Source organism: Piliocolobus tephrosceles, chromosome 9, assembly GCF_002776525.5.
Source record: "Piliocolobus tephrosceles isolate RC106 chromosome 9, ASM277652v3, whole genome shotgun sequence".
Taxonomy (NCBI): domain Eukaryota; kingdom Metazoa; phylum Chordata; class Mammalia; order Primates; family Cercopithecidae; genus Piliocolobus; species Piliocolobus tephrosceles.
In genome coordinates this window covers 29,963,323-29,989,231 of record NC_045442.1, presented here as the reverse complement: position 1 = coordinate 29,989,231, position 25,909 = coordinate 29,963,323, and the positions used below count along the sequence as shown (strand labels likewise).

The 25,909-nt window shown below is 54.1% G+C and overlaps 1 protein-coding gene across 5 annotated transcripts in view; it reads right to left on the bottom strand.

The window, feature by feature from the left end:
- SH3PXD2A (SH3 and PX domains 2A) overlaps nucleotides 1–25,909 on the bottom strand; it is a 259,572-nt gene that overhangs the window by 63,301 nt on the left and 170,362 nt on the right. For 2 of the 5 annotated variants that reach the window (XM_023206561.2, XM_023206560.2), the window contains exons 7-8: nucleotides 9,397–9,441; nucleotides 2,076–2,207 (exon numbers count right to left, since the gene is read on the bottom strand). In XM_023206561.2, coding sequence (XP_023062329.1) covers nucleotides 2,076–2,207; nucleotides 9,397–9,441 — 177 coding nt within the window. Of the gene's footprint in view, nucleotides 1–2,075; nucleotides 2,208–2,735; nucleotides 2,798–9,396; nucleotides 9,442–14,190; nucleotides 14,310–18,853; nucleotides 18,983–25,909 lie in introns of those variants that run through there. The other 3 variants (XM_023206564.2, XM_023206562.2, XM_023206563.2) reach the window with 3 other exon arrangements.

Here is a 25,909-nt window from a genome sequence, read left to right as displayed (position 1 = left end):
AATCCTAGGACTCCAGTGTCCCAGGGTCCTATGGATGGGACAGGAGGGGAGAGGGCACACACGCCCTGGGAATCCCAGAGTCTTCCAGCAGGATGACTTCCTCTTGTGTGCTGTCTCATCTTCAGCCATCCTGGCCAGTGGCTGGCGGCCCCCAAAGACATGCGGGTTCACTACCTCCTGCTGCTCGAGGGTTAAAAAGCTATGGTGTGATAGGCAGGCCTGGTGGGAGAGCCGTTGGTTCCTGCAGAACTTCCCTAGCCAGCTCCCCAACCAGACCCCAGCCAACGCCCACAGGCCTGGCCCTTCCTCAGACAACACGCCAGGGACCTGGAGACCCTGGACCCCACGTTGACAGCAGGGCCTGCCTTCCCCATCAGTTGTCCTGCCCCTGCCTGGACCCTGGCTCAGAACGTGGCATATGGAGGATGCTGTTGTTGGGCATCCCCGAGCTGAGAGCACCCTGCCCCACGGGCCACTTTTCCTGATGCAAGCTCTACAACAAACATCCCCCTCACCTAAGGTCTCCCATGTCACCATTAGAGATCCATTACTTTGGGTCCTCAGGTGCTGGGGGTTTCCAGAGTCAGACCCCCATGACATTGCCAGCTTCCTTTGGGGGAAGGGAGGTGGTGCCATGAGCATGACAAAGGCTGAGGACAAAGCTGCCCAGGGAGGAGCCCAGTGTGGGCACCTGGGACGAAGGGTTGAGGCCTCACAGCAGGGACATGGCTCTGCCAGGGAGGACTGTCGCTGCTGACCACCTTGGTGATGACTCCAGGCACAAGGGCAGACACAGCCTGACCTGAGAGGGGAGCAGGCACTTCGAAGACCTCAGAGCAGGAGGGCCACAAGTCAGGCCCTATACGCATATCACAGCCCAGTTCCCTGGAGCCACCGGTGGCAGGAGCCTGCACCCACCTCCCCCAGGAGGCCCACTGGGATTTCCTCAGCATCCCCACAGCTCCTGGCCACGTGGAGCCACAGGGTTCTGCTTCGGATCTCAGGAGACTCGCTTCCCTGCAACCTCCCTGTGTCTCGGTTTTGTCTCTAGAGAGCAGGTACTGCCGTCCTAAGCATGCTTTGTCTTTCCTTTGGGGTTTAAACACTGGCAAGGCACAGAGTGGGACTAGGAGAGGAGAACAGGCTCCTGCCCTCTGGAAGTATCCACCAAACCCCATTCAGAGAGGCTCTGAGCACAGGGGCCTTCCCTGCAGCAAACTGAAACCGAAACAAAACACCCCAGAAACCCAGCAAGCCCTGGGAGGCTGTGGGCTGATGGATGTCCTGGGCTCGAGTCCCATCCCTGGCTCTGTTGGGGGCCAAACAGGCCTGGACTGACAGGCTTGGGCTCTCCTCTCTTCACCTGCCACGACTCCTGCTGCCAGGGACACCAAGGTACCTTTGCACCCTCCGTGGCACCCTGAGAACCAGCTGCCCTGGGCAGCTGTCAGCACGGCCCCTGTCAGTCTGGGACCTTGCCCGGCCCGGGCTGGGCCTGGCTGCATCCCCCTCACTGCGCTTGCTTTCCAGGTCCTGGGGCCTCCAGCTCGGCAGGGGGCAGTCAGCTCCCCAACCAGACCCCAGCCAACGCCCACAGGCCTGGCCCTTCCTCAGACAACACGCCAGGGACCTGGAGACCCTGGACCCCCACGTTGACAGCAGGGCCTGCCTTCCCCATCAGCTGTCCTGCCCCTGCCTGGACCCTGGCTCAGAATGTGGCATATGGAGGATGCTGTTGTTGGGCATCCCTGAGCCGAGAGCACCCTGCCCCACGGGCCTCTGAGGGCACGGGGACCCCAGCAGGGCTGGCCACTTATTCCTGCGCTGTGCCTGAACGTGCATTAACACAGGCTGGTTAATTACCCCGAGCAAGAGAGACATTCTTCCACCACCAGGCAAACTGCTGGCCTGCAGCCCAAACCAACAGGGGGAAACTTCAACCGCCTCGGCCCTCTCTCTGCCAGATGGAAATAACGTATAGCTGCAGCGGTGGGGGAGGAGGGAGGAACAAAAACCAGCTTGGCCAGGGGGCCACACCGGAACCCCAGTGGACGGCCAGCGGCCAGGGCACTCACCACTCTCGTTCTTCTCGATGACATCCACCACCTCCCCGGCCTGGAGGCTCAGCTCCGAGTTCTCCTGCTTCTTATAGTTGGACACCACCACGTACTGTTCCAGGATCATGGGCTCGGCGGTGGCGTCGGCACCTGGCGAGGGCAGAAAGCACGCGGTGAGCCAGCGGCCGGCCATGGCCCCGCGGCCGGGGCGCCCCCTGTCCATCGGCCTCCTCGGGGGTGGCTGCTCTGTCGCCAGCGCCGCTCCCAGGGGCAGCCCGCAGCCGGGGCTCGCAGCTCACAGGGCGCCAAGGACAGGCCATATAGCAAGGCCCCACACCGGCCCGCTGCACCGCGGGGTCCGGGGGACATGGGGAGCCAGGGGGCCAGGGAGGGGACGGGCAGGAGGAGGAGGAACGAGAGAGGCAGAGCGGAGGCGGAGGCGGAGGCCAAGGAAGCTCAGGAAGAAGCCTTGTGCTGTGATGAGTTAGTCACAGCCCGGCATGAGGGAGCCTGCAGGGAGGCCTGGGGCCCACGGGGTCTCTCCGGCCTCCCTCTCGGACCGGCAGGGGCATCGGGGAGGGCGGCGAGCCAGCGGGTGGGCGGCTCATGAGGGCTGAGGCCAGAGGCAAAGGAAAGGCAAGCAGGAGGCTCCAGCCTCTGCCCCCAACCCCTGCAAACCCGAGAGAAAAGGCAGCCCTGCTCCCTCGGGCGGGAGAGGGAGAGGAGAGAGCGGGAGAGAGCTTCTCCACGGCCCAGGCCCAGGCGAGGAGTCAAGAGGGTTTGAGGCCGCCAATCACTGGGGTTTACTCGCAACCCTTAAATAGAAACACATGAGACCCGTCGAATGAGGAGCCGGGGGTGGAGGCAGGGGAGGGGGAGGAGGCCCAGACTGTTTACTTGAAACCCAAGAAGAAAGTCCCCGCGCCAGCGGCTGGCGAGCCCAGCCCGCCCCCCGCCAACTTTTCTTCAAGTTTGCTGGGTTCCTACCCCTGGGACTCACCCAGGCGCTGCCACTGAGCCCAGGCCGGGTGCAGTCGGACCAGCCTCAGGCCTGCCCCCAGCCCTGCTTCCAGAGAGGGCCCTCTGGCTGCAGAGACTGACTCAGTTTCTCTCTGCCTTTCAGCGCCGGGGCTTGTGGTCAGGCCCCTGGCAGTTTGAGGGGCTTGAGGGGTCAAAAGCTGGGTGCAGCAGAGGGAGGGCAGGTGGACTCCCAGGAGCAAGCAGCTTCTCTGTTCTCCTCAGCCACCGGACCAGCGCGACATTCACTAAGCAGGCACCAGGCAGGAAGGCAGACAGGCTGGGTGCTCTCTTAGCTTCCTAGCTGTATGGCATTGGATGCTGCTTAAACCTCTGCACTTCAACTCTTCCCATCACCATTATTAGGGTGGGGGTGGGGATAAGACACTTAAAATATGATGTGCTTTTAGCTAGGAGTGAAAAGGATCCACTAGCCAGAGACGGACTAGTCACCTCCTACAGGAAGCCTTTTCAGACCACCCCCAGCCCAAAGGGAATTCCTAGTACATTTTTTTTTCTTTTTTTTTTTTTTTTTGAGACAGGGTCTCTCTTTGTTGCCCAGGCTGGAGTGCAGTGGTGCAATCATGTCTCACTGCAGCCTTGACCTCCTGGGTTCAAGCAATCCTCCCACCTCAGCCTCCCATGTATCTGGGACCAAAGGCACACACCACCATATCCGGCTAATTTTTTTATTTTTTGTAGAGATGAGGTCTCACTTTGTTGCCCAGGCTGGTCTTGAACTCCTGGGCTCAGGTGATCCTCCTGCCTTGGCCTCTCAAAGTGCTGGGACTTTAGGCATGAGCCACTGGGACTGGCATAAACTATATGTCTGCCAATGTCCTTGAAGGCTAGGGGGCTTCATGTCACTAGCCTGGCTACAAAAATTGCTGAGGGTCTCCAAGCTCCACACAGCCCCCTTGATGCCTCAGCCTACAGCCACATTTCCCACACGCGTGAGTTTGATTTGGCAAATGTGATGTGCCAGGCACATTAACTGCCCCATTTCATGCCCACAACATCCCCCTTATCTTTCCATTTCACACAAGACTAACCAGACGCCCCTCTAGAGCAGGCAAGAGACGACTGCAGCTCCCACAGCTGCTATGAAGAGCATCACATTGATTCAGTATGATTTTGTTCAGGCCCAAGCCCATCTGTCTTTCCAATGCGGAGTAACTGCCTCTGATTTGTTTCCATCAGTCTGGTTCTTCTAGCACAGCAATCCTCAACTTGGTAGCACAGCATCACCCAGGGAGCTTTTTAAAAGTACTGATGCTGGGCTCCAGAGAGACAAGTTTCTTTGGTCTGGGACTCAGGCATGAGTAGTTTTTGGACATCCCCTCTGTGTCCCTATGGTGCGTGTGTGCACCCTGGAGCAAGAAACACTACTTAGATCTTTGGGGTCCTTCTGTGGGGGGAGGCTCCCTCCAACCTAGGGCAGACGGCAATGGCACAGAACTCTAGGAACTCCCAAGGGGAGGCCTCCTTCTAGGGAAAGAAACCCACTGCCCCCGGCAGTTTTCTCCCATGAGGTGTGGACCCTGCAGGGCCATCTCAGCCCTTTGGAGAAGCGGAAGGGACCCTGCACAGCTGAGTGTGCCACATACATCCGCACGTGCACAGTCCCGAGCAGCCCTGCTAAAGCAGGGATTATATTTCAGGCAGAAATGCAACCAACAGCCGGGCAGCAGGGCCTGCCCCGCCTCTGTACTTAGGCGTGCCAGCTTCTGTGCCTGCCCCTGCCAGCTGGGCAGAGGCAGTGCCGGGTGCTGCACTGACGGACTACCTCCCACTGTGCCCCTAGGGGGACGGCAGTGCCTGTTCCATGCATGGAGCCTCTGTGGCCAACAGCACTTCTTAAGTGCACCCGGCACAAAAATGGCCATCCCTGCCCTATGAGAAACAGGGCCTCCTTTCCCAGTGTGGGGGTCCTGGATGAGAAGAGTGGGAAAGAAAGGCTCCAGCAGCAAACAGAAGAACAGAGAGTTCCGTGGCATGTTAGAGAGCCCGCAAGGCCTGAGTGTGCCCAGATCATAGCAGTAGTGACAGCAAGCCTTCATCAGTGCTGACTGGGAGGCCCCCGACAGCATGTAGCTGCCTTGTCCAATCCTCAGAGCAACCCCGTGCAGTAGGTCCTGTGATGGCCCCATTTTATGCATGGGCAAAGCAAGCCTTGTGAGGGTAAGTGAATTCCGTAAGGTCACACAGCTGGGATTGAACCCAAGCCCACATGACACCACTGCTGTGATCTTAACTTCCACACTGTATGTGGCCTACAATGGGCCACTGGCACCTGGTCCCCAGGGAAGGGCCCATTACATCCCAGATACCTGGGACACAGCTGCTGCTTAATAAAGACTAGAGTATGGGTTTCTTTCTCTTTTTTTTTTTTTTTTTTTGAGACAGATTCTTGCTCTGTTGCCCAGGCTGGAGTGCAGTGGCACAATCTTGGCTCACTGCAACCTCCGCCCCCCCGGTTCAAGCAATTCTCCAGCCTCAGCCTCCTGAGTAGCTAGGATTACAGGTGCCCACCACCGTACCTGGCTAAATTTTTTTTGTATTTTTAGTAGAGATGGAGTTTTACCATGTTGGCCAGGCTGGTCTTGAACTCCTGAGCTGAAGTGATCTGCCCGCCTCGGCCTCCCAAAGTGCTGGGATTACAGGCATGAGCCACCGTGCCTGGCCTAGAGTATGGGTTTCCAGTTGACTCTTGCCACCTCTACTGACCAGACCACAGTGCCTGTTAGGTGGCAGGCACTCAGTAAGTGTGAAATGAACCAGTGAAACGCGTGAACTGGCAGAAAGATGAACAGAGGGACTCGCTGGTTGTGGAGTCAATATGAATACCTCGACTCTGATATGGAAATATAGGAAAATGAGACAACCAAACTCTAAGGGAGAAAGAGAGACGGGGAAATCGAGGTAAGGAAGAGCAAGGAGCCCCAGCTTTGTGGCCAGAAGATGCTTGGAGGATGAGCAGGAGGTGCTGGGGAGTGGACAGACATCAGCTCATTTTAATCCAACCCAAGAAAATGTGAGGCAGGGTTTCAAAGTTGAGTTAAATCCACAGCCCCACACCCCTTCCCCCAACCATTTTCCTGGAAAATTGGCCTGAGCTTCCTGAAGGGCTGACTCTCTGGGACACAGGTAGAAAAGTTAAGGAAACGTTCTCTAGGTATTGGAAAGCACAGACAGGCTTTGGCCCCTCTCAGGAGCTGCTCCAAAGGCTGTGGGATGGACACACAGACACTCTGTCCTTCTGACTGCCCTTCCCTCCCCCTGCACAGGCAGGCTCCCAGCTCTTCCCTCTGGCAGCTGCCTCTTAGGGTGTTCCCTGGCCAGGGCAGCCGGGCGGGTGGGAGCTGCGAGCAGGTATCCAGATGAGAAACCACTTGCAGGCCAGGCAGGCAGTGGGCGATGATGTCATCCCACAGAGGCCACTCTGGATCCCCTTCCAGCCAAGGCCTGCAGAACTGGGGGCTGGAGGAGTCTGCCTGAGTGGGGAGGGGGCAGTGGAGGGAGCCTGGTGTCTTTAGATGAGGAGTGCTTGGCAGGAGCATGGAGAAGGAGTGTACCTCTTCTAGACAGCAGAGCCTCTCCTGGGTTGGAAGGGGCCTTTGCATGAGTCTCATCCAGGGATGGACCCTTATGCTTTATTTCAGAGCCCCTAGTTGGACCTGCTGGGGTCCCGGGGTTCCCCTGGACCCCTGCCCCACCCTTGCCTCACATCTGCATTCCTTTAACTACCACCTGGATGGAACTCTGGCTGCCAACTTAAACTTCTCAACTGGGCTTTTGCCAAGTCACTCCCATGCTCCAACGCCTTCCATGGCTCCCTGGTGCCTATAGAATAAAGGCCAAATTCAAGCCCAGTCTTTCTTGCCAATCTGATCTCCCCAAGTTCCTTGACCCCCGTCCCCCACACCACCATTCCCTACATCACTCATGATTCAACACACATGTATCGAGCACCCACTAGGCGCCAACACCCAACACCACTGCTCCATGCAGCTTCTTACTTTCCAAGTCTTTGCTCTAGCTGCTGCCCCCTGCTCGAATGCTTTCCCTTCTTTCTACCAATTCTAATTTCCCAGTTCTCCCCAAGCATCTCTGCCCTCCAGAAGGCTCCTGATCACTCTTGTTCCCTCTCTTCTGTTCCCTCCTGAACTTTATGTCGGGCATTGCTCCCCAACCAAGCCTTGGACAAGAGTCTCTCGACACCCTAGGACTAGTGCCACAGGACATGACATGGGACATGGTAATTACCTGAAATTCATGATGGAAATGCTTAGAATTAGAATCTAAAGATCTGAGGTCCAGTCCTGCTTTGCCCTTACTAGCTCTGAGATCCGGGGGAGGACACATAACCTCTCTTGAGTTTTAGCTTCATCTGGAAACAGGAACAATTAGCAGTTCCTACCTCACGGGAATTGTTCTAAGCGTGGAATGAAGTGACGGGGCTTCAAGTACTGTGGAAACCACAGATGTTCATTTTAAAGCAAACGAAGGGAATGGGAAATCTGGGGAGCAGCAAAGGTGTTGGTTCCTTTGTGGGCTCAGAACCAGCAGGCAGCTCGGTGCCAGGGCTGCAGGTGCCAGGAGAAGGGTGGGGAAGGGAGGCCTGGGGTTGTGTCCCTGCAACATGCCCCTCCCAGACCCCACCTTCAGCAAGCAACGGGTACTTGCCAGTTGGACTGAGAGGCAGCCCAGAGCCCCCTAGGCCTACTCGGGAGGGATGCCAGGCTAAGCAACCTGAGGCCCCTGATCTATAAGGATCTCCAGCATCAGCCCTTACCTCTGAGTTTCCTGTCTCATATCTCAAAGAACCCTCCAACACTCCAGATGGAGAAACCAAGGCCCAGAGAGACTTTGGCCCTGGACTCGCAGTCTGGCTGGGTTTTCCCCCAGCCCACACTGCCTCCCCTGGGCCTCTTGCTCCAAACAGCTGGGACTATCTTGAGACATGGTTAAGCGTCCTCCCCAGGGTCACAGAGCTAGTAAGACCCTGTGCTGGCCTCCACCCCAGGCTCCCCACGACTCCCTAACCCTGGGCATCCTACAAAAGTCCCTCTAGCCCCTTACAACTGGTTCCTCCCAGGCTGGACGGGGACTGCTGGCCCCTCCGCTATACGTTTGGTGAATAAAATGTATTGCTGTGGGCCAAGTGGGCTCTGGCTCACTGGCGCATGGAGAGGGGAAAAAGGGACAGGAGCCCAGTGATTAGCTCAGGCCCAGGCCCTCGTCACAGGAAACTCCAGAAGGACGATTGCAACGCCCTCCGACCCACTGCCTTCTCTTCTCCTCTGGACTCCTCCCAACACGTTCACCTCCCATTCCCCGCCCACAGCTGCAGCAGGAGGGGCTGAGCTTTGGGCTCTAAATCCTGGGGCTGGCCCAGCTCCACCACCCCACTCAGTTCCCACCCTTCTGCTTTGTCCCCTATTCCCCCAGCCTGAACCTCGGCTCTCAGGTTTGGAGCTAGAGGGTCAGGGTGTGTAACAGTCTCAAAAATGGAGGGGCCCCATAGAAGACCCTTCTGGAAATTCCATCCCTCCTCTGACCATCTCCATCCAGAAGCTGAGAACCCTGCTGTCCAGGATTCTCCGCCATGGTCCCGTAAGACCAAAGGCTGAAGGCAAGTCCCTGACTCCTGCCCAGCTCCTCCCAGACACAGACCAAGGCCCTAGTCCCTGAGGGCCATCTCAGCCAGGCAGGCCAAGCTCTGGATTGCTGGGCATGGGGGCTGCGACCCATCTTCAGTGAGTCACAGACCTGCCCACCCCCTGCCCCAAATCTCCAGCTCCCCAGTGAGATCGCTGGAAATGAGGCGTGGGTGCCAGGGTCTGCTCTCAGCCTCAGTTTACTTGCCTGAAGTGAGATGAACTGTCTTTGGCTTGGCTCTCTCACTGCAACGGCCAATTGAGATAAGGCTGAAGACGGCGAAAGCCCCACCACTGCCGGAGCACTTTCTGTGTGCCAGGCTCCCCACGAGGTGGGGTGGCTTCCCCTTAAGGAGGTTACACACCCCACCCAAGACAGCATAGCCAGGACGTAGCAGAGCTGGAATTCAAACCCACACAGCCTGGGTCCAGAGCACATGTGCTTACACGCTGAGCTACGTGGTCATCACTCAGCAAAGGGCCCAGCGTTCGGATCTGACCGGGGAGACAGAGGCCACAGCAAGTGGAAGACCCCCTGCCATGCTGGCAAACAGCTGCTGCACATCACAGGGAAGCATGCGCAGGGCCTGAAGGCACCGGCTCCCGTGCACATGGGCCTGGAACACACATGCTCACACACATGCACGTACACTGGGCAGTACCTGTCACGTCCTTCTTGGGCGACTCAGCCCAGCTGGACAGCCACACTTCCGAGTCCCCGAGAGCAAGCGGCAGCAGGAGAGGAGAACCAGAGAGAGAACAGTTAGGCAGGCAGGAGGTCCACAGCGAGTGGCTGCAGGCGCTGCGCTTGGCCGGCCGCAGGCGGAAGGCGGAGGAGGGACGAGAGTGATTTCCTGGCCCTGGGCTGGCTGTTGGGCGTGGGCCCGTGTGATTACAGAGGCACTGGGACACAGCCGGCTGGGACAGGGATAATGAGGTGTCCGCCGAAATGCAGGACTCCTCTGGAGCACAGAGAATCCTACACGATCCTCCCTGGAATGGGGCCCGTGGTTATCACAGCCCTGTACAAGGCAGCCTGACCCTTCCTTTCTGGCCATGTGGGTGGCTGGGTCCCACGGGGCCTGGTGGTTGCAAGGATCCTCAAAGGCCAGTGGGCTCAGTGGCCTGGACCCAGAACCTCAAATGTCAGGGTTGGAGCGCCCAGGACCCATCTCTAGGCCTGGGGGCACCACACCCACTGGACCCTGATGTGTCATCCAGCCCTTCCTGCAGCCCCACCCACTGAGGAAGACAGATTGGCCCCAGCAGAGCAGAGAGAACATTGTTTTAGGGAGTCTCGCTCCCCAACCCCAATGCAGAAGGACAGGGACCTTGAGTGACCAGAAGACATGAGGGCTCTACTCCAGGCTCAGACAGTGGTGTCCAGTCTGAGCCTCAGTTTCCTCACCTGTGAAATGGAATTTAGCGTTGTCTTCCTGCCAAGAGGAAGGAGCAAAATCAAAGCAGCATAAAGAACATATGATTGAGATGTGATACCATTAACATCTGAATGAGGCAGAAAGCTCTTGGTCTAATCAATGGTTTGTGCATTTCTAGAATAGAAGAGAAGAGGGCCACCACGTCAAGAGCACTGACACAGTTGAACCACAGTGACTCATTTAGTCACCACGGCAACCCCATCAAGTGGGTAGGCATTTTTAGCCCCATTTTACAGGGGACGACTCTCAGACATGGAACCAGGTCTGCCGGCATCCCCAGGCTGCTGCTTTCTCTGCTGGGCTGCTCTTCACCTCCAAAGGAGCAGAGCACTGGCTGCAGTGGGGACAATTAAAAGAATGCTGAATTGCAGGTCTGAGAGACAAACCCTGGCACTGCCCACCAGGCGCTTGCCAGGAGAGGGGCCTCACCCATTCAGAGAGTACTGATAAATAGCAGCAAACACTTACACAGCATTTCCTCTCTGCCAAGCATCCGGCTGAGCACTCTGAGTATAGTAACTCGTATTTTTCCCAACAAACCTACAACGATGAGTTCTATTATCCCCTCCATTTTGCAGATGAAGCAGCTGAACCAGAGAGGTTAAGTAACTTGCCCAAGGTCACACAGCTAGTACAGCAGTGTCCATCTCTTGCAGGGACACACACCTGAGCTAATCAGAGCTTGATGCTGCTCTCTATTTAAAGTACCTGACTCTTTCCCTCACTCAGCAAGCCACCTTCCAATTGCAGGTTGGCTCCCGGTGTAGAACTGGAAAGCCTGTCCCCCTTCCGGTTCTATTGTAAATTAGCAGAGTGGGGCTTTGGTGGAGACGTCTAGCAAGGCCTTTGGGGTCTGACTGCCTGGATTCAAATCTAGGCTCTGCTCCTTTGAAGAAGTGACTTACCCTCTCTGAGCCTGTTCCTGAACTTGTAAAAATCTGGATGACGTGATGTGCTTACCTTCTAGGTTGCTGTGAGAATTAAATTAGATAATACGTAATAGTGCCCAGCGCAGTGCCTACTACATAGTCAGTGCTTGATAATGGTTAGCCGCCACTAGCAGTAACTCCCATGAGTGTGGTTAGCATGAGTCTGCCTCCCTGGGTTCAATCAGCTCTGGGGACACCCAGAAAACCATGCCCCTGGCCTGCAAGGACAAGAACTAGGCAGTGTTTAATACTCGAGGCACCAAGAAAAAGCTGGCACCCTGTTAGAGATACTGCCCTACAGTCACTCTCAGACACCGGGCTATCTGGAATGGAAGGTAGAGGGACTCCAGGGGACCTCACTCAGAGACAAACAGGGCAAAATCTGACAAAACCCCTCCCCAGGTTCAGCAGTCAGTAGCCTCCTTGGGGAGCAGAAGCAATGCGGGCCCAGCTTTCAAGCCCTGGTGGGGCTGAGACAAGGTAGACACACCAAGGGCCTCCGCAAGGATTTAAGCTGGTATGGCCAAGGAGGTCTGGGTTCAGAATGTGGGTGTTGCTGCCTGGTGCCCACATCTTGCTGAAGTTTCAACTCCCTGCTGCTGCATCCCAGAGATGTGGCCAAGTGGGCTGCCTGCTGCAAGGCCCTGAAATGCCCCCGAGCGGGCCTAGCACCAGGCCCATCCCAGCCCCATCTCGCCCTCTCTCCACTCCACTCTCCACTTCAGTTTGCTTGACCACTTTGCCTACTTTAGGTTCCTTTTGGGTTCTTCATAAGGAGACCTGAGAAGTGCTAACCTCTTTCAGTGAGCCAAGGAAAGCTGTTTTGCCTGGGCCTGGAGAACCCAAGAAGACCTGTTCTGTTGGACAGGTGCTTACAAAGGGCCAGATAATAAACACCGCAGGCTTTGGGGGCCAGATGGTCTCTGTTGAGACTACTCAACTCTATTCTTATAGTACAAAAGCAGCCACAGGCAATACATAAAAGAATGAGTGGGCTGTGTTCCAATAAAACTTTATTTATAAAACCACAAAGGGGGCCGGATGTGGCCTGTGGGCAGACAACCAGAGCTCATGCCTGTCGCCTTCAGTCCCCATAAGCGGGCCTTCACATATCTCTCCGCAAAGGAAAATGAGAAGCAGACTAGAAGTAAGCCTGTCTTTTTAAAAAGAAACCTCTCTCTAAAGAAACCTCTCTCTAAAACATGATTTATTTCCCAGTCCCCTGACCTGCAGAATTAATCCAGTTCTGCTGCTCCCACTCAAAGTCCCTCCCCCTTCTCTCTAGCCCACTCTAGCAAGTTCTCAAGGGGTGGAAGGACCCCTTTTTCCTCATTACAATTAACAAAGAAGAGCCCCTGGCTCATAAACCCTCCTGGCCAGGAGGCAGACAAGGTTGTTGGCTAAGGGCTGGCAAGACGGGGAGTTGAACAGACAGAGGGATAGGGGTGAAGGAGCAGCCAAGTGAGCAGCTGTGACTGACACAAACCAACTACTTCCTGCCTTCCCCTGTCTCTGCCTCCTTCTCCTCTGGTGACCCAGAACCAAGGGTCCTACAGAGCAGGGTCACGGGCCTGCTGGAAAGTGAACGGCATCGGACTGGAAACCTGCATCCTGGCTCTTGCTGAGAACACACTGTGTGGCCTTGGGCAAGTGGTTTAAATACTCTGGGCTTCGGCTGGGCAGTGGCTCAGCCTGTAATCCCAGCACTTCGGAGGCTGAGGTGGGTGGATCACTGGAGGTTAGGAGTTCGAGACCAGCCTGGCCAACATGGCGAAACCCCGTCTCTACTGAAAATACAAAAATTAGCCGGGCATGGTGGTGAGCACTGTAATCCCAGCTACTCGGAAGGTTGAGGCATGAGAATCGCTTTAACCCGGGAGGCAGAGGGTGCAGTGAAACAAGATTGCGCAACTGCACTCCAGCCTGGGTGGCAGAGTGAGACTCTGTCTAAATAAATAAATAAATACTCTGGGCCTCAATGCTCACATCTGTACAGTTAAGCATTTGGGCCTATTGCTCCTGTCTGATGGCCTGCCTGAGGCAGTTGTCTGACATTCTAGACCTTCCCAGCAGAAAACTGGTAGTCTCCGTAACGCAAGTGGACCACAGCGGAAATGCATCTTTCCAGAGAAACGGACTGTCCTTCCTGGGAAAACCACTTGAATGCAGGCTCAATGGAGGCAACCCAAGTCCAAAATAGCAGATGATTCAGGAGGCACAGAGGGCAGAGATCTGGAGCAAGAATGAAAGCAACCTTGGTTCTTGTGCTGGCTTTGCCACTTAGCTCGCTGACTCTGGGATAGCTGGCAAATCTCTGAACGTCTGTTCCTTCTTTTGTAAATGGGGAAAAACACCTGTCCTGCCTTCTTTGCAGGATTAAGACTGAAATGGCGTAATGCCTGGGGGAGGTTTTGGAGGGCTGGGAATTAGGCCTCTGGACACGAAGAGGAGGAAGTGCTAGGGATGAAAGCAGCAGTTTCCTGAGAAATGGCAGGCATGCCATGTCCCTCCCTCACACGGCCCACAGTGCTCATGTCCCTGCCATGGCTGTCCCTCGTGGCATTGCTCGCAATACCAGCAACAAGCCAGGCCAGGAGAAAACCAGGGGACTGCAGATTCCGGCCAAATACAGGGACTCAAAGGCACTTAGATGCTGAACCTGATCCTTAACAGGCCCAGGTGATGCTGAGAAACCAAAGAACAACACTGCAGGTGCCCCTGACTTTAAGCACAACCTACCCCACCCAGCACACATATATCCAAGGACTTCATAGGAACACCTGGATAGGCCTAGGTTAGGAGAGGGTCCTTGGCTGCTCTGAAGATGGTGAGTATCTCAACTGTTCCCAATCAGTTACATGTCAAACTTCTTCCACTCTTTCTCCCCGTCTCACTACTGCACTTGACTGGTCTTAAAAATAATAATAATAAAGGCTGGGCATGGTGGCTCACATCTGTAATCCTAGCACTTTGGGAGACCACTGTGGGAGGATTGCTTGAGCCCAGGAGTTGGAGACCAGCCTGGGCAACATAGTGAGACCCCATCTCTACAAAAAATAAAAATCTAGACAGGCGTGGTGGTGCCTGCCTGTGGTCCCAGCTGCTCTGGAGGCTGAAGTGGGAGGACTGCTTGAGCCCAGGGCGGTCGAGGTTGCAGCGGGGCATGATCATGCCACTGAAATCCAGCCTGGGCAACAGAGTGAGACTCTGTCTCAAAATAAATAAGTACAAAATAATTTTTAAAAGGGCCCTTATAGATTCGTAGTAAGGCTTCTTTTAATCTTGAGTAACTCCAGAGCAGTGAGAATTGGGTTGAATTTATCCAAATCTAGTCTGAAACCATGTTTCCAGGAATGCTTCCCTGGTGTAAAGCAAGTTCCATCCATCCAAACTAATAAATCCAGAGTGGGCCATGAGCCCAGGTGGGAGAGACCGGAATGAATACAGCCAACAGCACAAACTCCATGGAGAATGAAAGACAACCACAGGCTCAGGGGGACCAGGGCAGGGTCACCAGCCTTGTCAGTTTCTTTCCACAGCCCCGCCCTGGGCTCGGGGGAGGGGAGGGGCGACAGGCCGGGGGCCCAATGGAATGCACACCTCCCTGTCTTCTCCATGCCCTTCCATCCTTCAGTATCTGTACACACTGAGCACTCAAGCCCTCTCCCTCTTTGGGAATACTGTTCTTACCTCACTACAGCTTTGAACTGGTTTCTAAATAACTGCTGCAGTTTAGCCTTTCCTCTCCCATACAACTAAACTGCACAGGACTAGATTTCTTCGGTTTCCTGCAGACTCCACGTTTCTCTTCCTTTCTGGTTAGGACACCAGGAAATTTAGCCACCACTTTCAGGCCACCAAATAATTAGGGCCTAAGAGCTGCTAGTCCTGTTATTCAGTAGTAACAGTCACTGTCATTGTTGCCATGAATAGGGCACTTTCTTGTGGTAGGCACTACTGCATAGGCACACAGCAACTCAAATCTTTACAACAGCCCAGCAGGGTGATCACTCCTTTACAAAGAAGTAGTTTGGCCTATGTGATACTCACTTTAGAGGACCTGAAACAGGTTGTCATGCTCAGAGCAGCAGAAACTGAGGGGCAACAGTGAAAACCATGTGAATGTTATCCGGGAAAAACATGGATGACCAATTTGTAATTCTTAAAAAGTCTTAAAAAACATGGCACCAGGCTGGGCGCGGTGGCTCACGCCTGTAATTCTAGTACTTTGGGAGGCTGAGGCAGGCGGATCGCAAGGTCAGGAGTTTGAGACCAGCCTGGTCAAAATAGGGAAACCCCGTCTCTACTAAAAATATAAAAATTAGCCAGGTGTGGTGGTGTGTGCCTGTAATCCCAGCTACTCAGGACGCTGAGGCAGGAAAATTGCTTGAACCCGGGAGGTGGAGGTTGCAGTGAGCTGAGATCACACCACCGCATTCCAGCCTGGGTAACAGAGCAAGGCTCCATCTCTTAAAAACAAACAAACAAACAAAACAAAACAAAAAAACAAAAACCAAAAAAAAACATGGCACCAATTAAGATGACAGAAAACAAATAGTTCAAGTGTGACTTCCAATCCAAGCACACCTGGGTGGAAGTCTGGTGTTTAGTGTGTGAGCTGCTTCTGACATGGGCAACTCTACAAAAGCTTGTTCCAGGGTAAGCAGCAGCCAGCTGGTCAGAGATACCCATGACATGAAGAAAGAGTGCCCTTGCACTGGAGGGCAAGGGGTGAATGCTGCTAATGCAGCAGCTTGGACCCCAGGCCTGCTCCTACACTCAGAGCCTCCAAGGCAGCTGAGCTGGCTTCATGGAGGTGTGATCTGGGCAGTGGCCGAGGGTCCTAGGTTTAGAAGGGTCCCTGCAGCTGATTTAATGCTCTTCTGTCAGGGATTTCATTAATAATTTATGAATGAGAGAGTCTTCATTTTCATGTGGATCCTGCAAATTATGTAGCTGGCTATGCCCAAGGCCTGAGGGTTTGGGGCCACTGAGCTAAATAAACAGAAGTACTCAAGAAGAAATCTAGCAAAGCTGAATTTCTGATGGATATCTTCTTAAAGACAGAAAGCAAATCCCAAATGGAAAGCCAGGCCATTGTCTGTCTCCAGGTCCCCTCTCTCTGCTACATCTTTGGCTTCTTGGTGGTACCCCACAGGCTGGAAGGACTATTTAGGGACTCAGAACCAGAAAGGAGAAGAGACTTGCCTAAGATCGCACGGCAAATAAGCAGTAGGGCTGGAGCTAGAATAATTATACCAGTTTCCACTTACTTAACATTCATGCTAGGTGCTGTGCTAAACATTTATGAACATTTTCTTGTTTAATCTTTACAAGTCTGTAATTTACAGATGAGGAAAGTGAGGCTCAGAGAAGTTAAGGCTCTGGCCGGGCGCGATGGCTCATGCCTGTAATCCCATCACTTTGGGAGGCCAAGGTGGGTGGATCATCTGAGATCAGGAGTTCGAGACCAGCCTGTCCAACATGTTGAAGCCCCATCTCTACTAAATATAAAATTAGCCAGGCGTAGTGGTGCATGCCTGTAATCTCATCTACTTGGGAGGCTGAAGCAGGAGAATTGCTTGAACCCAGGAGGCAGAGGTTGCAGTGAGACGAGATTGCACCATTGCACTCCAGCCTGGGCAACAGAGTGAGACTCCCTCTCGGGGGGAAAAGAAAAAAAGAAAAGAAAAGTTAAAGTTCTTTCCCAAGGCCCTACAGCAAGAAGTGATGGCATCAGACTTAAACCCAGGCAGGCTGGCCAGGAATTGGGAACAAAGGGTCCTCATGGGGGATGTCATTTTCTGATCCTCCCTGGCCACTGGCCAAGGCTTTATTTATTTCTGCTGCTTTTTGTAAATGTAGCCATATTCCTATTCCTTTTGCTCTCAGCAAGAAAGGACTTGCCTCTGTTCCCCGGAATCCAGAACACGTGTGGGGGCAGCCCAACCCAGAGTAGGAATGCACTATTGACCCTCCGGCCCTGGGGTATGCAGTCAAGGAGCAGTTTCCCTGCTCAGGAGGGGGATGGCGTGGGATGGTGTGCAGTGGGGGCTGGGCCTGGAGACCCTCCACAGCCCCTTAGGGACTAAGTCCAAGGGTGCTGGCGTAGGCCAGGCCTGGGGCCAGAAGGGTCAGCCCAGGCTAAGTGGGTGTGGATGGAGAAGCCAAGGACGCCCTAGGAGCACTGCGGCTGCCTAGAGGGGGCTGCCTTGGCACGGAGTAGCCGGTAGTTCTGTCACCTCCCTCCACCCTGCTGAGAAGACCCGAAGCTTCCTGGTTAAAGACAGGTGCTGGGTTAGTGAGAGGTGCTGTGGGTGGAGAGAGGGGTGCTGGCCAGAGAGGCTGGCAGGTTCAGAGCCTCTCTGCTCCCAGCAGCTGCTGCCCAACCCCCGGCAGCTCTTTGGGTTGCGGCCTCCCCCTCAGTTCTCAGGTTCTCACCTCTCCCCACCCCAGGGCATTTGTATGCAGAGAAGAGACAAACTCAAGTTTGTTCTGAGTTCCAGGATCCCAGCCACCCGCCTCCCCGGGGTGGCCTGCCTTGGTGGTCCTCCCCCACTTACTGGGAGATCCTCCCTCCAATTCCCCCACCCACCAGCTCCCCCAGAAGCCTGAGCCAAAGCCAGTATCTGCATTCACACCGAGAAGGAGCAGCAGAGGCCGGCAGCGGGATGAAGTCAGCAGCCGCCGGTCTCCAGCCCCCAGTCTTGCAATCCGCCTCCTCCCTGGCTCAGTCTCCCTGAGAGCCGCGAGTGAGTGATGGAGTCAAGAGCAATGGACTCAGGACAGACATTCCCCTCCCTGGACAACGAAATGTGGAATGTCTCCTTTTCTCCAGGCTGGACTCTTGCTATCGGATTATCAATGAATCAACCGCCAACTATTTCGGGAGCATCAACGGCCCCTGCTTGAGACCATCTGACTCTCCACCCTCTGTCTAAAAGCATCAGACACACAACCACAGACACCCTCCCCAGCGTTCCTGTCTGCTTCAGGAGTCATGTAGGTTTGGGGAGACAGGCTGGGTCCCGGAAGGTCTGAGGGAGGAGACGGCAGGGCTGAGTCCTGGAGGCCTTGAAGGTATAACTAGACCCATCTTTGAGGTAGGGCTTACAGAGCCTCAGGGACATCTGGCTGGATGCTGCCATCCACTGGTGCAAGACAGGGGTAGGGATGGGGGGTCAGGGGTAGGAGGAGAATTCATTCCTGGACTGAGGTTGAGGACACCCACTTTTCAAGGTTTGCTGTCTCCCTTCACCATGCCCTGAGCAGGATCTTTGTTCACTGACTGTTCCCACTGGCTCCAAATGTCCGGTTAGGGCTGTAGTCCTAGCAAGCGCATAGCACATAGTAGGTGCTTAATAAAGATTTGTTATGAGTCTCTTCAATCAGACCTTTAGTTCCTTCAAGGCCTTAACCCTGTCAGCACCCCACAACACCTTGAATGTAGGAGATGCCCAATTAACCCTCAGTGGCTGATGGAAAGATGAATACTCACTGCTCTCCAGCCCAAGGGCTCATGGAAAACTGAGGCCCAGCTACCCCACTGCACCAGGACCCTCTTGGTGCCCACGGCTCTGCCCTCTCTAGTCCAGGCTTGGCCTCTGGAACCACATACAGGCATACAGGCCTGGCTTGTGCTGGGCACAGTGGCTCCCATGCAGCCCTCTGAGCCTGCAGAACACCCTGAAGGGCTGCTGGCTCCCAGCATCTGCTTCAAAGCCCTTTAAAGAGATTTTTAGAAAAATTACCCCTAACCAGTATAGTCTCTGGCAGGATGGATGCTACAGGAAACAGGAGCCAGAACAGGAACAACCTGGTCATGTGGAATGTCTGTGGGGAGCAGGGCTTGGTGCAGCCCCCCATGGTGTTTGCTGGGAGCCCCTGAGCCTTTCCTTACCCCATCCCTCCCCTGCTCGGGGGACTCAGACCAATCCCCTGAGTGCTGAGATGCCACGTAAACAGAGCTGTGCATGCACGCAGTGCGCACGCACACACCACTGCTTGGGAAATCCCCACATCTGGCTCTCACGTGACCCAGCTATGCCCAGAAGGCCACAGCTGAGAGGCCCTGGAAGACGGGAGGGTCAGGAGTGTGCAGCTCTCTGGGGAGCCCCGAGTTAACCCTTCAGCACCACAGCTCGGGCGGCTCTGTCTAATGCTAAGCTTCCAGAGAGGGGAGAAGCCAGGAAGGAGGCCTGGTGCTCAGTGCTCAGCCCTGGCCCTGGCTGGCTGTCCCAGCGTGGGAAGGTTGGAACACTTCTCTGGGCCTCTATGGTCTTGACCTGGGATGTGAAAGGGCTGCTCTTTCCCTGTCCTGTCAATCCTGGTCAATCATCAGCCTCTCGGGAGTTCTCACTGGGGGGAGATTCCTTCCCTGATGGAGGATATTTCATGCGCATCTCCTAGGGTCAGGAACCTGGCTGTGGGACAGTGATCTTGGAATCACAGGGCGTCAAGATTCATGCCCTCCTTTGTCTCCCAGGAAACTGCTGGGCTCTTCCTAACAATAAGGAAAAGGTGGGAGGTGGCTCCTGGGCCAAGTTCTTTCCTACCCAGGCACACTTATTAATTAGAACTTTTTAAACTTCAATGATTTTGTTGAACAAATAGCAATATGCAACAGCTCCTCTGAAACAGAACCACACAGTAGGTACTCCAGGGCTATGAAAGAGATGCCCCACATGGAAGACGTGGCACATGGGGACAGTGGCTGCTACCATTGAACAGATGTCCTCTGCACAGGTGCTGTCCTCTTCACCCAGCTGACCCATTTAGAAAGCTCAGGAAATTAGGCTCAGCGGCCACGGCAGGTCTGTGTGCCTTGCTCTCAGAGACCCCTACGTGGCGCGGCCCCAGCCCCGTGCAGCACTGCTTTAAAACTACTGTTTCCTTGCCCACCTCCCCCATCTGGCCAGGAGTCCTCTGAGGACAAGGACCCCATTGTTTCCATCTTGGTATGACTGAGGTTCCATCACAAGACCTGTCAGATGTGCAGTAGACAAACCAAGAAGGCAGCCACAGCCAGAGCCAGAAAAGCCAGCTTTAGGTCTGGCGGGAGCCACCTCATCCTAGAAGGAAGGCCTAGTACCAGTGTCCATTCAGAAACTTGCTTCCTATCCACTCAGCCTTCAAGGGTACCCTCCCTGTGCCCCAGGAGAGAGCTGCCTAGTGTCCACTGAGCCGTGGGCTTGGAGCAGGCGTGAGCCAAGTCATGGAGGAAGGGTAGGGGAGAGGGGAGCTTCCCTGACCAGAACCCTGTGGCCAAACGCAAATGAGCGACTCCGAGCCACCAGGCTCCAGGACTGTGTATGGCAGGAGCTGACAGGCCAGAAGAACTTGTCCCTGACAGATCTGAAATGAGGGATGTTCAAATCTGCGTACTTGCAAGGTCCCCCTGGGGGTGCCATTGCCAACATACAAAGACAGGCTTAGTTTGGTCTGTTATCACCAGCCTGTCATCACTGCTTAGCATAGCAAGGATCTAACCCTCCAGCTGGGAAGTTACGCACCCAGACCTGATCCCCTCCCAACACTCAGAGAGTCTAAGGTACTCCAGGGCAGAGCTGAGGACACCCTCAGTCACACCTGAGGACACCTAGAAGCAGTGACGAGGGGGAGGGTGGTGAAGAGATGGCCAGCTCTGCCTTCTCTTTTATTTCATTTATTTATTTATTTATTTTGAGACAGAGTCTCGCTCTGTCATCCAGGCTGGAGTGTAATAGCGACATCTCTGCTCACCGTAACCTCCGCCTCCCGGGTTCAAGTGATTCTCCTGCCTCAGCCTTCCTGAGTAGCTAAGATTACAGGTGCCCACAACGACACCCAGCTAATTTTTGTATTTTTGTAGAAATGGGCTTTCACCATGTTGGCCAGGCCAGTCTCAAACTCCTGACCTCAAGTAATCCGCCCACCTCAGCCTCCCAAAGTGTTGGGATTACAGGCGTGAGCCGCCACGCCCGGCCTACCTTCTCTTTTTATGTTTTATTTTGAGACAGGGTCTTGCTCTATTGCCCAGGCTGGAGTGCAGTGGTGCGATCATGACTCACTGTAGCTTTAACCTCCTGGGCTCAACAATCCTTCTGCTTCAGCCTCCCGAACAGCTGAAACCACAGGTGTGTGCCACCACATGGGGCTAAATTTTTTTTTTTTTTTTTAGACGGGGAGACAAGGGGTCTCAGTAGGTTGCCCAGGCTGGTCTCAAACTCCTGGGCCCAAGTGATCCTCCCACCTCAGCTTCCCAAAGTGCTAGGATTACAGTCGTGAGCCTCCACACCAGCAAACTTCCTTCTGAGCACAAGGAAGCAAAGGGACTTTCTGATATGACCCAGCTGTCTTGGTGCAAGACTCCATTCTAACAATAATAAAATACATCTTCAAGCCGGCTGCTTGGGCCACACGTGGCAATGATGAAATCCAGGGGGCAAAGCAGAAAGAAGAGTCAGGGAAAAGCATGTTTTTCCTGTAAACTTCTAAGTTTCACGGAAACTCAGGAAAAAAATATTTTTTTCCTTCACATTTCGAAACAGACCAATTCTAAAAATGCCACATGCCGACTAAGTTACACACACTTCTCTGTTTCTAAACAAAGTAACTTTAGATTAGAAAAAGGTGCTAAAACAATAAGTAATGCACATTTCCCCCACATCTTTGTTTTTCCGCCAGCTTCAACATCACTGGAAAGGTTGCCGCTTCTGTCACATGTCTATAAACCAAACGCTGAAGTGAGGAACCAGTGACTTTCTGGCCATGGGCCACGGTGGGAAACATTTCTTTGCTGGACTACTATTTGGGTGTTTTCCCCCCTCAGGAACAAAACCTTCTGGAAATGAAAGGCGGATGGTGTCTCTCATCAGGTCAGGGCTGGGTAGGCCCCTCAGAGAGCCGTTCTCCAAGGCTCCAAATGCCGGGCTGTGTTTTAGGGGTAAGAGACTTGGAGTCCTGTCCTCCATTCCTGCCCCCGTAGCCCACCCTCCCATCTCAGGAGACAACTGAATGTCCTTCAAGGAGCAGTCCCATCCAGGCGTCATCCAGGCACCATCCATCTCAGGGATGCCAATCCCTCTGCCATCTTGCTGCCTGTCTACCCTGAACATGGCCATCAACTCACATGGATGACCCATCCAAGACACAACCCTGGCTTGATTTCAGAGGCCCTGGGAAACCTGTGAAAAATTCAGATGGGCTGAGTGCAGTGGCTCACGCCTATAATCCCAGCACTTTGGGAGGCCAAGGCAGGAGGATCTACCTGGCCAACATGGTGTAACCCTGCCTCTACTAAAAATACAAAAATTAGCTGGGTGTTGTGGGAGGTGCCTGTAGTCCCAGCTACTCACGAGGCTGAGGCGGGAGAATCACTTGAACCCGGGAGGCAGAGGTTGCAGGGAGCTGAGATCGCACTACCACACTCCAGCCTGGGTGACAGAGTGAGACTCCGTTACACACACACACACACACACACACACACACACACACACACAAACACACTGCAGATTTGCCAGATGTGGTGGCTCATATCTATAATCCAGCACTTTGGGAGGCCAAGGTGGGTGGACCGCTTGAGGAGCTCGGGAGTTCGAGACCAGCCTGGGCCATATGCTGAAACCCTGTCTCTTAAGAAAACGAAAAAATGCAGATTCCTGGGCGTCACTTCAGACATGCTGATTCAGTAGGTCTGGGCAGGCCCTGGGAATCTGTATTTCAATGAGCAGACTCAAGATTCTGCAGTTCACCTTTGCCCATGCAGTTCCCTTTTGGACCAGCTTCCTATTTTCCTAGCAGGAGAAACTGGGTGATAGGAGTGAGGGGGCAGAGGCAGCTGTGCAAGCAGGGCTGAGGGAATTGAGGCTTCCAACTAGCTGCCTCCTTCTGGGGATTCCAGGAACCGGGGAGCGCTTGCTGCGCCCCTGCCCCCGCCCTGCCTCGCTCTGTGTGTCCAGGCCAATCGGGCAGTGGGGCTCAGCCACCTCGGGCCAGGGAGCGTGGTGCAGACACACACATGAGCAGCACTCACTTTCTCCATAGCATCACTGCCATGTGGGCTGGCTGCAGAGTTGCCAAGTCAATCAGGCTCCTTTCATTTCCAATTAGATGGCTTTGAACTCCAAGGGTAAAATCAGGCTGAGGACCCAGAGCCATGAAAATAAAACCTGTTTAAAAACACCAGACCGGAGGTCGGCCACGGTGGCTCATGCCTGTAATTACAGCACTTTGAGAGGCTGAAGTGGGTGGATCACAAGGTCAGGAGTTCGAGACCAGCTTGGCCAATATGGTGAAACCCCATCTCTACTAAAAATACAAAACATTAGCCAGGTGTGGTGGGGTGTGCGTCTGTAATCCCAGCTACTCAGGAGGCTGAGGCAGGAGAATGGCGTGAACCTGGGAGGCAGAGGTTGCAGTGAGCCGAGATCGCGCCACTGCACTCCAGCCTGGGTGACAGAGTGAGACTCCATCTCAAAACAAAAAACAAAAAACAAAAAAACCCATGAGCCTTGGTAAGATGGTAAGATGTGCCAGAAGCCGACGTCTTCAAAATAAGACATGCTCACTTTTGGAATGGGCCATTGGAGGGTGGCAGGAAGATCTTGGCCACATTCTCTAAGTAGCCTGGGCCTTTCTCACTGAGTGTGGGTAGCTCAGGAGGACAAGAAAACCTCGGAAATTGCTTTAAAAGGTCTTGCTTATGATACACTCTCCATGATTTCCTTTCCAGACTCATCTCCTGCCCTACCCTTGCTCCTGCCAGGATAATGGGCACTTCTTCCCTCAGACTTCTCAAGCTCATGCCAGGCCAGGTGTGGTGTCTGTAATCCTAACACTTCAGGAGGCTGAGGCAGGAGGATCACTTGAGGCCTGGAGTTCAACACCAGCCTGGACAACAAAGCGAGACCCTGTTTCTACCAAATAAATAAATAAGTCAGTAATAAAAAATAAATTAAGGCTAGAAGTGGTGACTCACACCTGTAATCCTAGCATTCTGGGAGGCCAAAGTGGGTGGATTGCCTAAGCTCAGGAGTTCAAGACCACCCTGGGCAACACGGAGAAACCCCGTCTCTACTAAAATACAAAAAAATTAGCCAGGCATGGTGGCAGGCACCTGTAGTCCCAGCTACTTGGGAGGCTGAGGCACGAGAATTGAGAAGCAGAGGTTGCAGTAAATCGAGATTGTGCCACTGTACAATCTGGGTGACAGAGCAAGACTCTTGTCTCCTACATAAATAAATAAGCCGGGCATGGTGGCACACCAGTGGTTCCACCTACTTGGGAGGATGAGGTGGGAGGATCGCTTGAGCCCAGGAATTTAAGGCCACAGTGAGCCCTGATCGCACCACTGCACTCCAGCCTGGGCCACTGAGTAAGATCCCATGCTAAAAATTAAGACCAGAAAAACCCACCACAACCAAAACAAAGCAAAAACTCATTCCAGCTCCACATCCTCACTCATGCCTGGCTGTCCCTCCTGCAGGGTGCCCTACCCACACCCTTCAGCCCATCACAATCTCCTCTGTCCTTCGGGGCCATCTCCAGCCTCTCCCACAGTGGCCAGCTGCCCCGCTTCCATCTTGGAGATCCCAAGCCCTCCTGCCTAGTATTAGTTAATGAATCCTTGAAAAGGTCCCGCCTTCTCAGTTGAGCTGTGCACTCCGTGGGGCCAGGAGCCAACAAACTATTAAGAGAGGTGAAAGCCTCACAAAGCCTGCGCTCTGGAGGGAGGAGGCCTGCTGCCACTGCCTTGTCTGCCTCCATCTTCCTCTGCTGCTGGTCGGGCAGGACAGGCCCAGGGAGGGCCAGAGAGCCCAGCTTTGCTAGTGGCCTGCTGAGGTATTTACCTTGCGGGGAAGGGAAGTACCAGAGGCCTCACAGGCCGGCTTCCTCTGCTTCAGAGCAGCCCTCCTCACACCTCCACCTGGTTCCAGGGCTTGGTGGGAGTGCTGACCAGCCGAAGACCAGGTTCTGCCCACCCCATACCCTGGGCAAGTGGCCATCCCTCTCTTAAAATCTTCCTCTATAAAAGGAGGAGAATGGAGGAACCTTTTCAGGTAGACTAAGCCCTTTTATTTTTTGTTTTGAGATGGAGTCTCACTCTGTTGCCCAGGCTGGAGTGCAGTGGTGCCATCCCGGCTCACTGCAACCTCCGCCTCCTGGGTTCAAGCGATTCTCCTGCCTCAGCCTCCTGAGTAGCTGGGATTACAGGCATGTGCCACCACGTCCAGCTAATTTTTTGTATTTTTAGTAGAGACGGGGTTTCACCATGTTGGTCTTGAACTCCTGACCTCAGGTGATCTGCCCGCCTCTGCCTCCCAAAGTGCTGAGATTACAGGAGTAAGCCACCATGCCCAACCATAGACTAACCCTTAATAGTAGCCAGAACTTATAGGTGGGTCTTGCTCTAAGCAACTTCACTTTATTAAAAACCAAACTAAAAAATAAAAATAAAAACCAAACTCATAAAAAGAGAAATTAGGCTGTGTGCGGCGGTTCACACCTATAATCCCAGCACTTTGGGAGGCCAAGTCAGGAAGATCAGTTGAGTCCAAGAGTTCAAGACCACCCTGGGCAACATAGCGAGACCCTGTCTCTACAAAAAATACAAAAATTAGCTCGACATGGTGGTGCATGTCTGTAGTCCCAACTACTCAGAAGGCTGAGGTGGAAGGATTGCTTCAACCCAGGAGGTCAAGTCTGCAGTGAGCTGTGGTTGTGCCACCACACTCAAGTCTGAAAGACAAAAAAAAAAAAAAGCCGGACATGGTGGTTCACGCCTGTAATCCCAGCATTTTGGGAGGCCAAGGTGGGTGGATCACCTG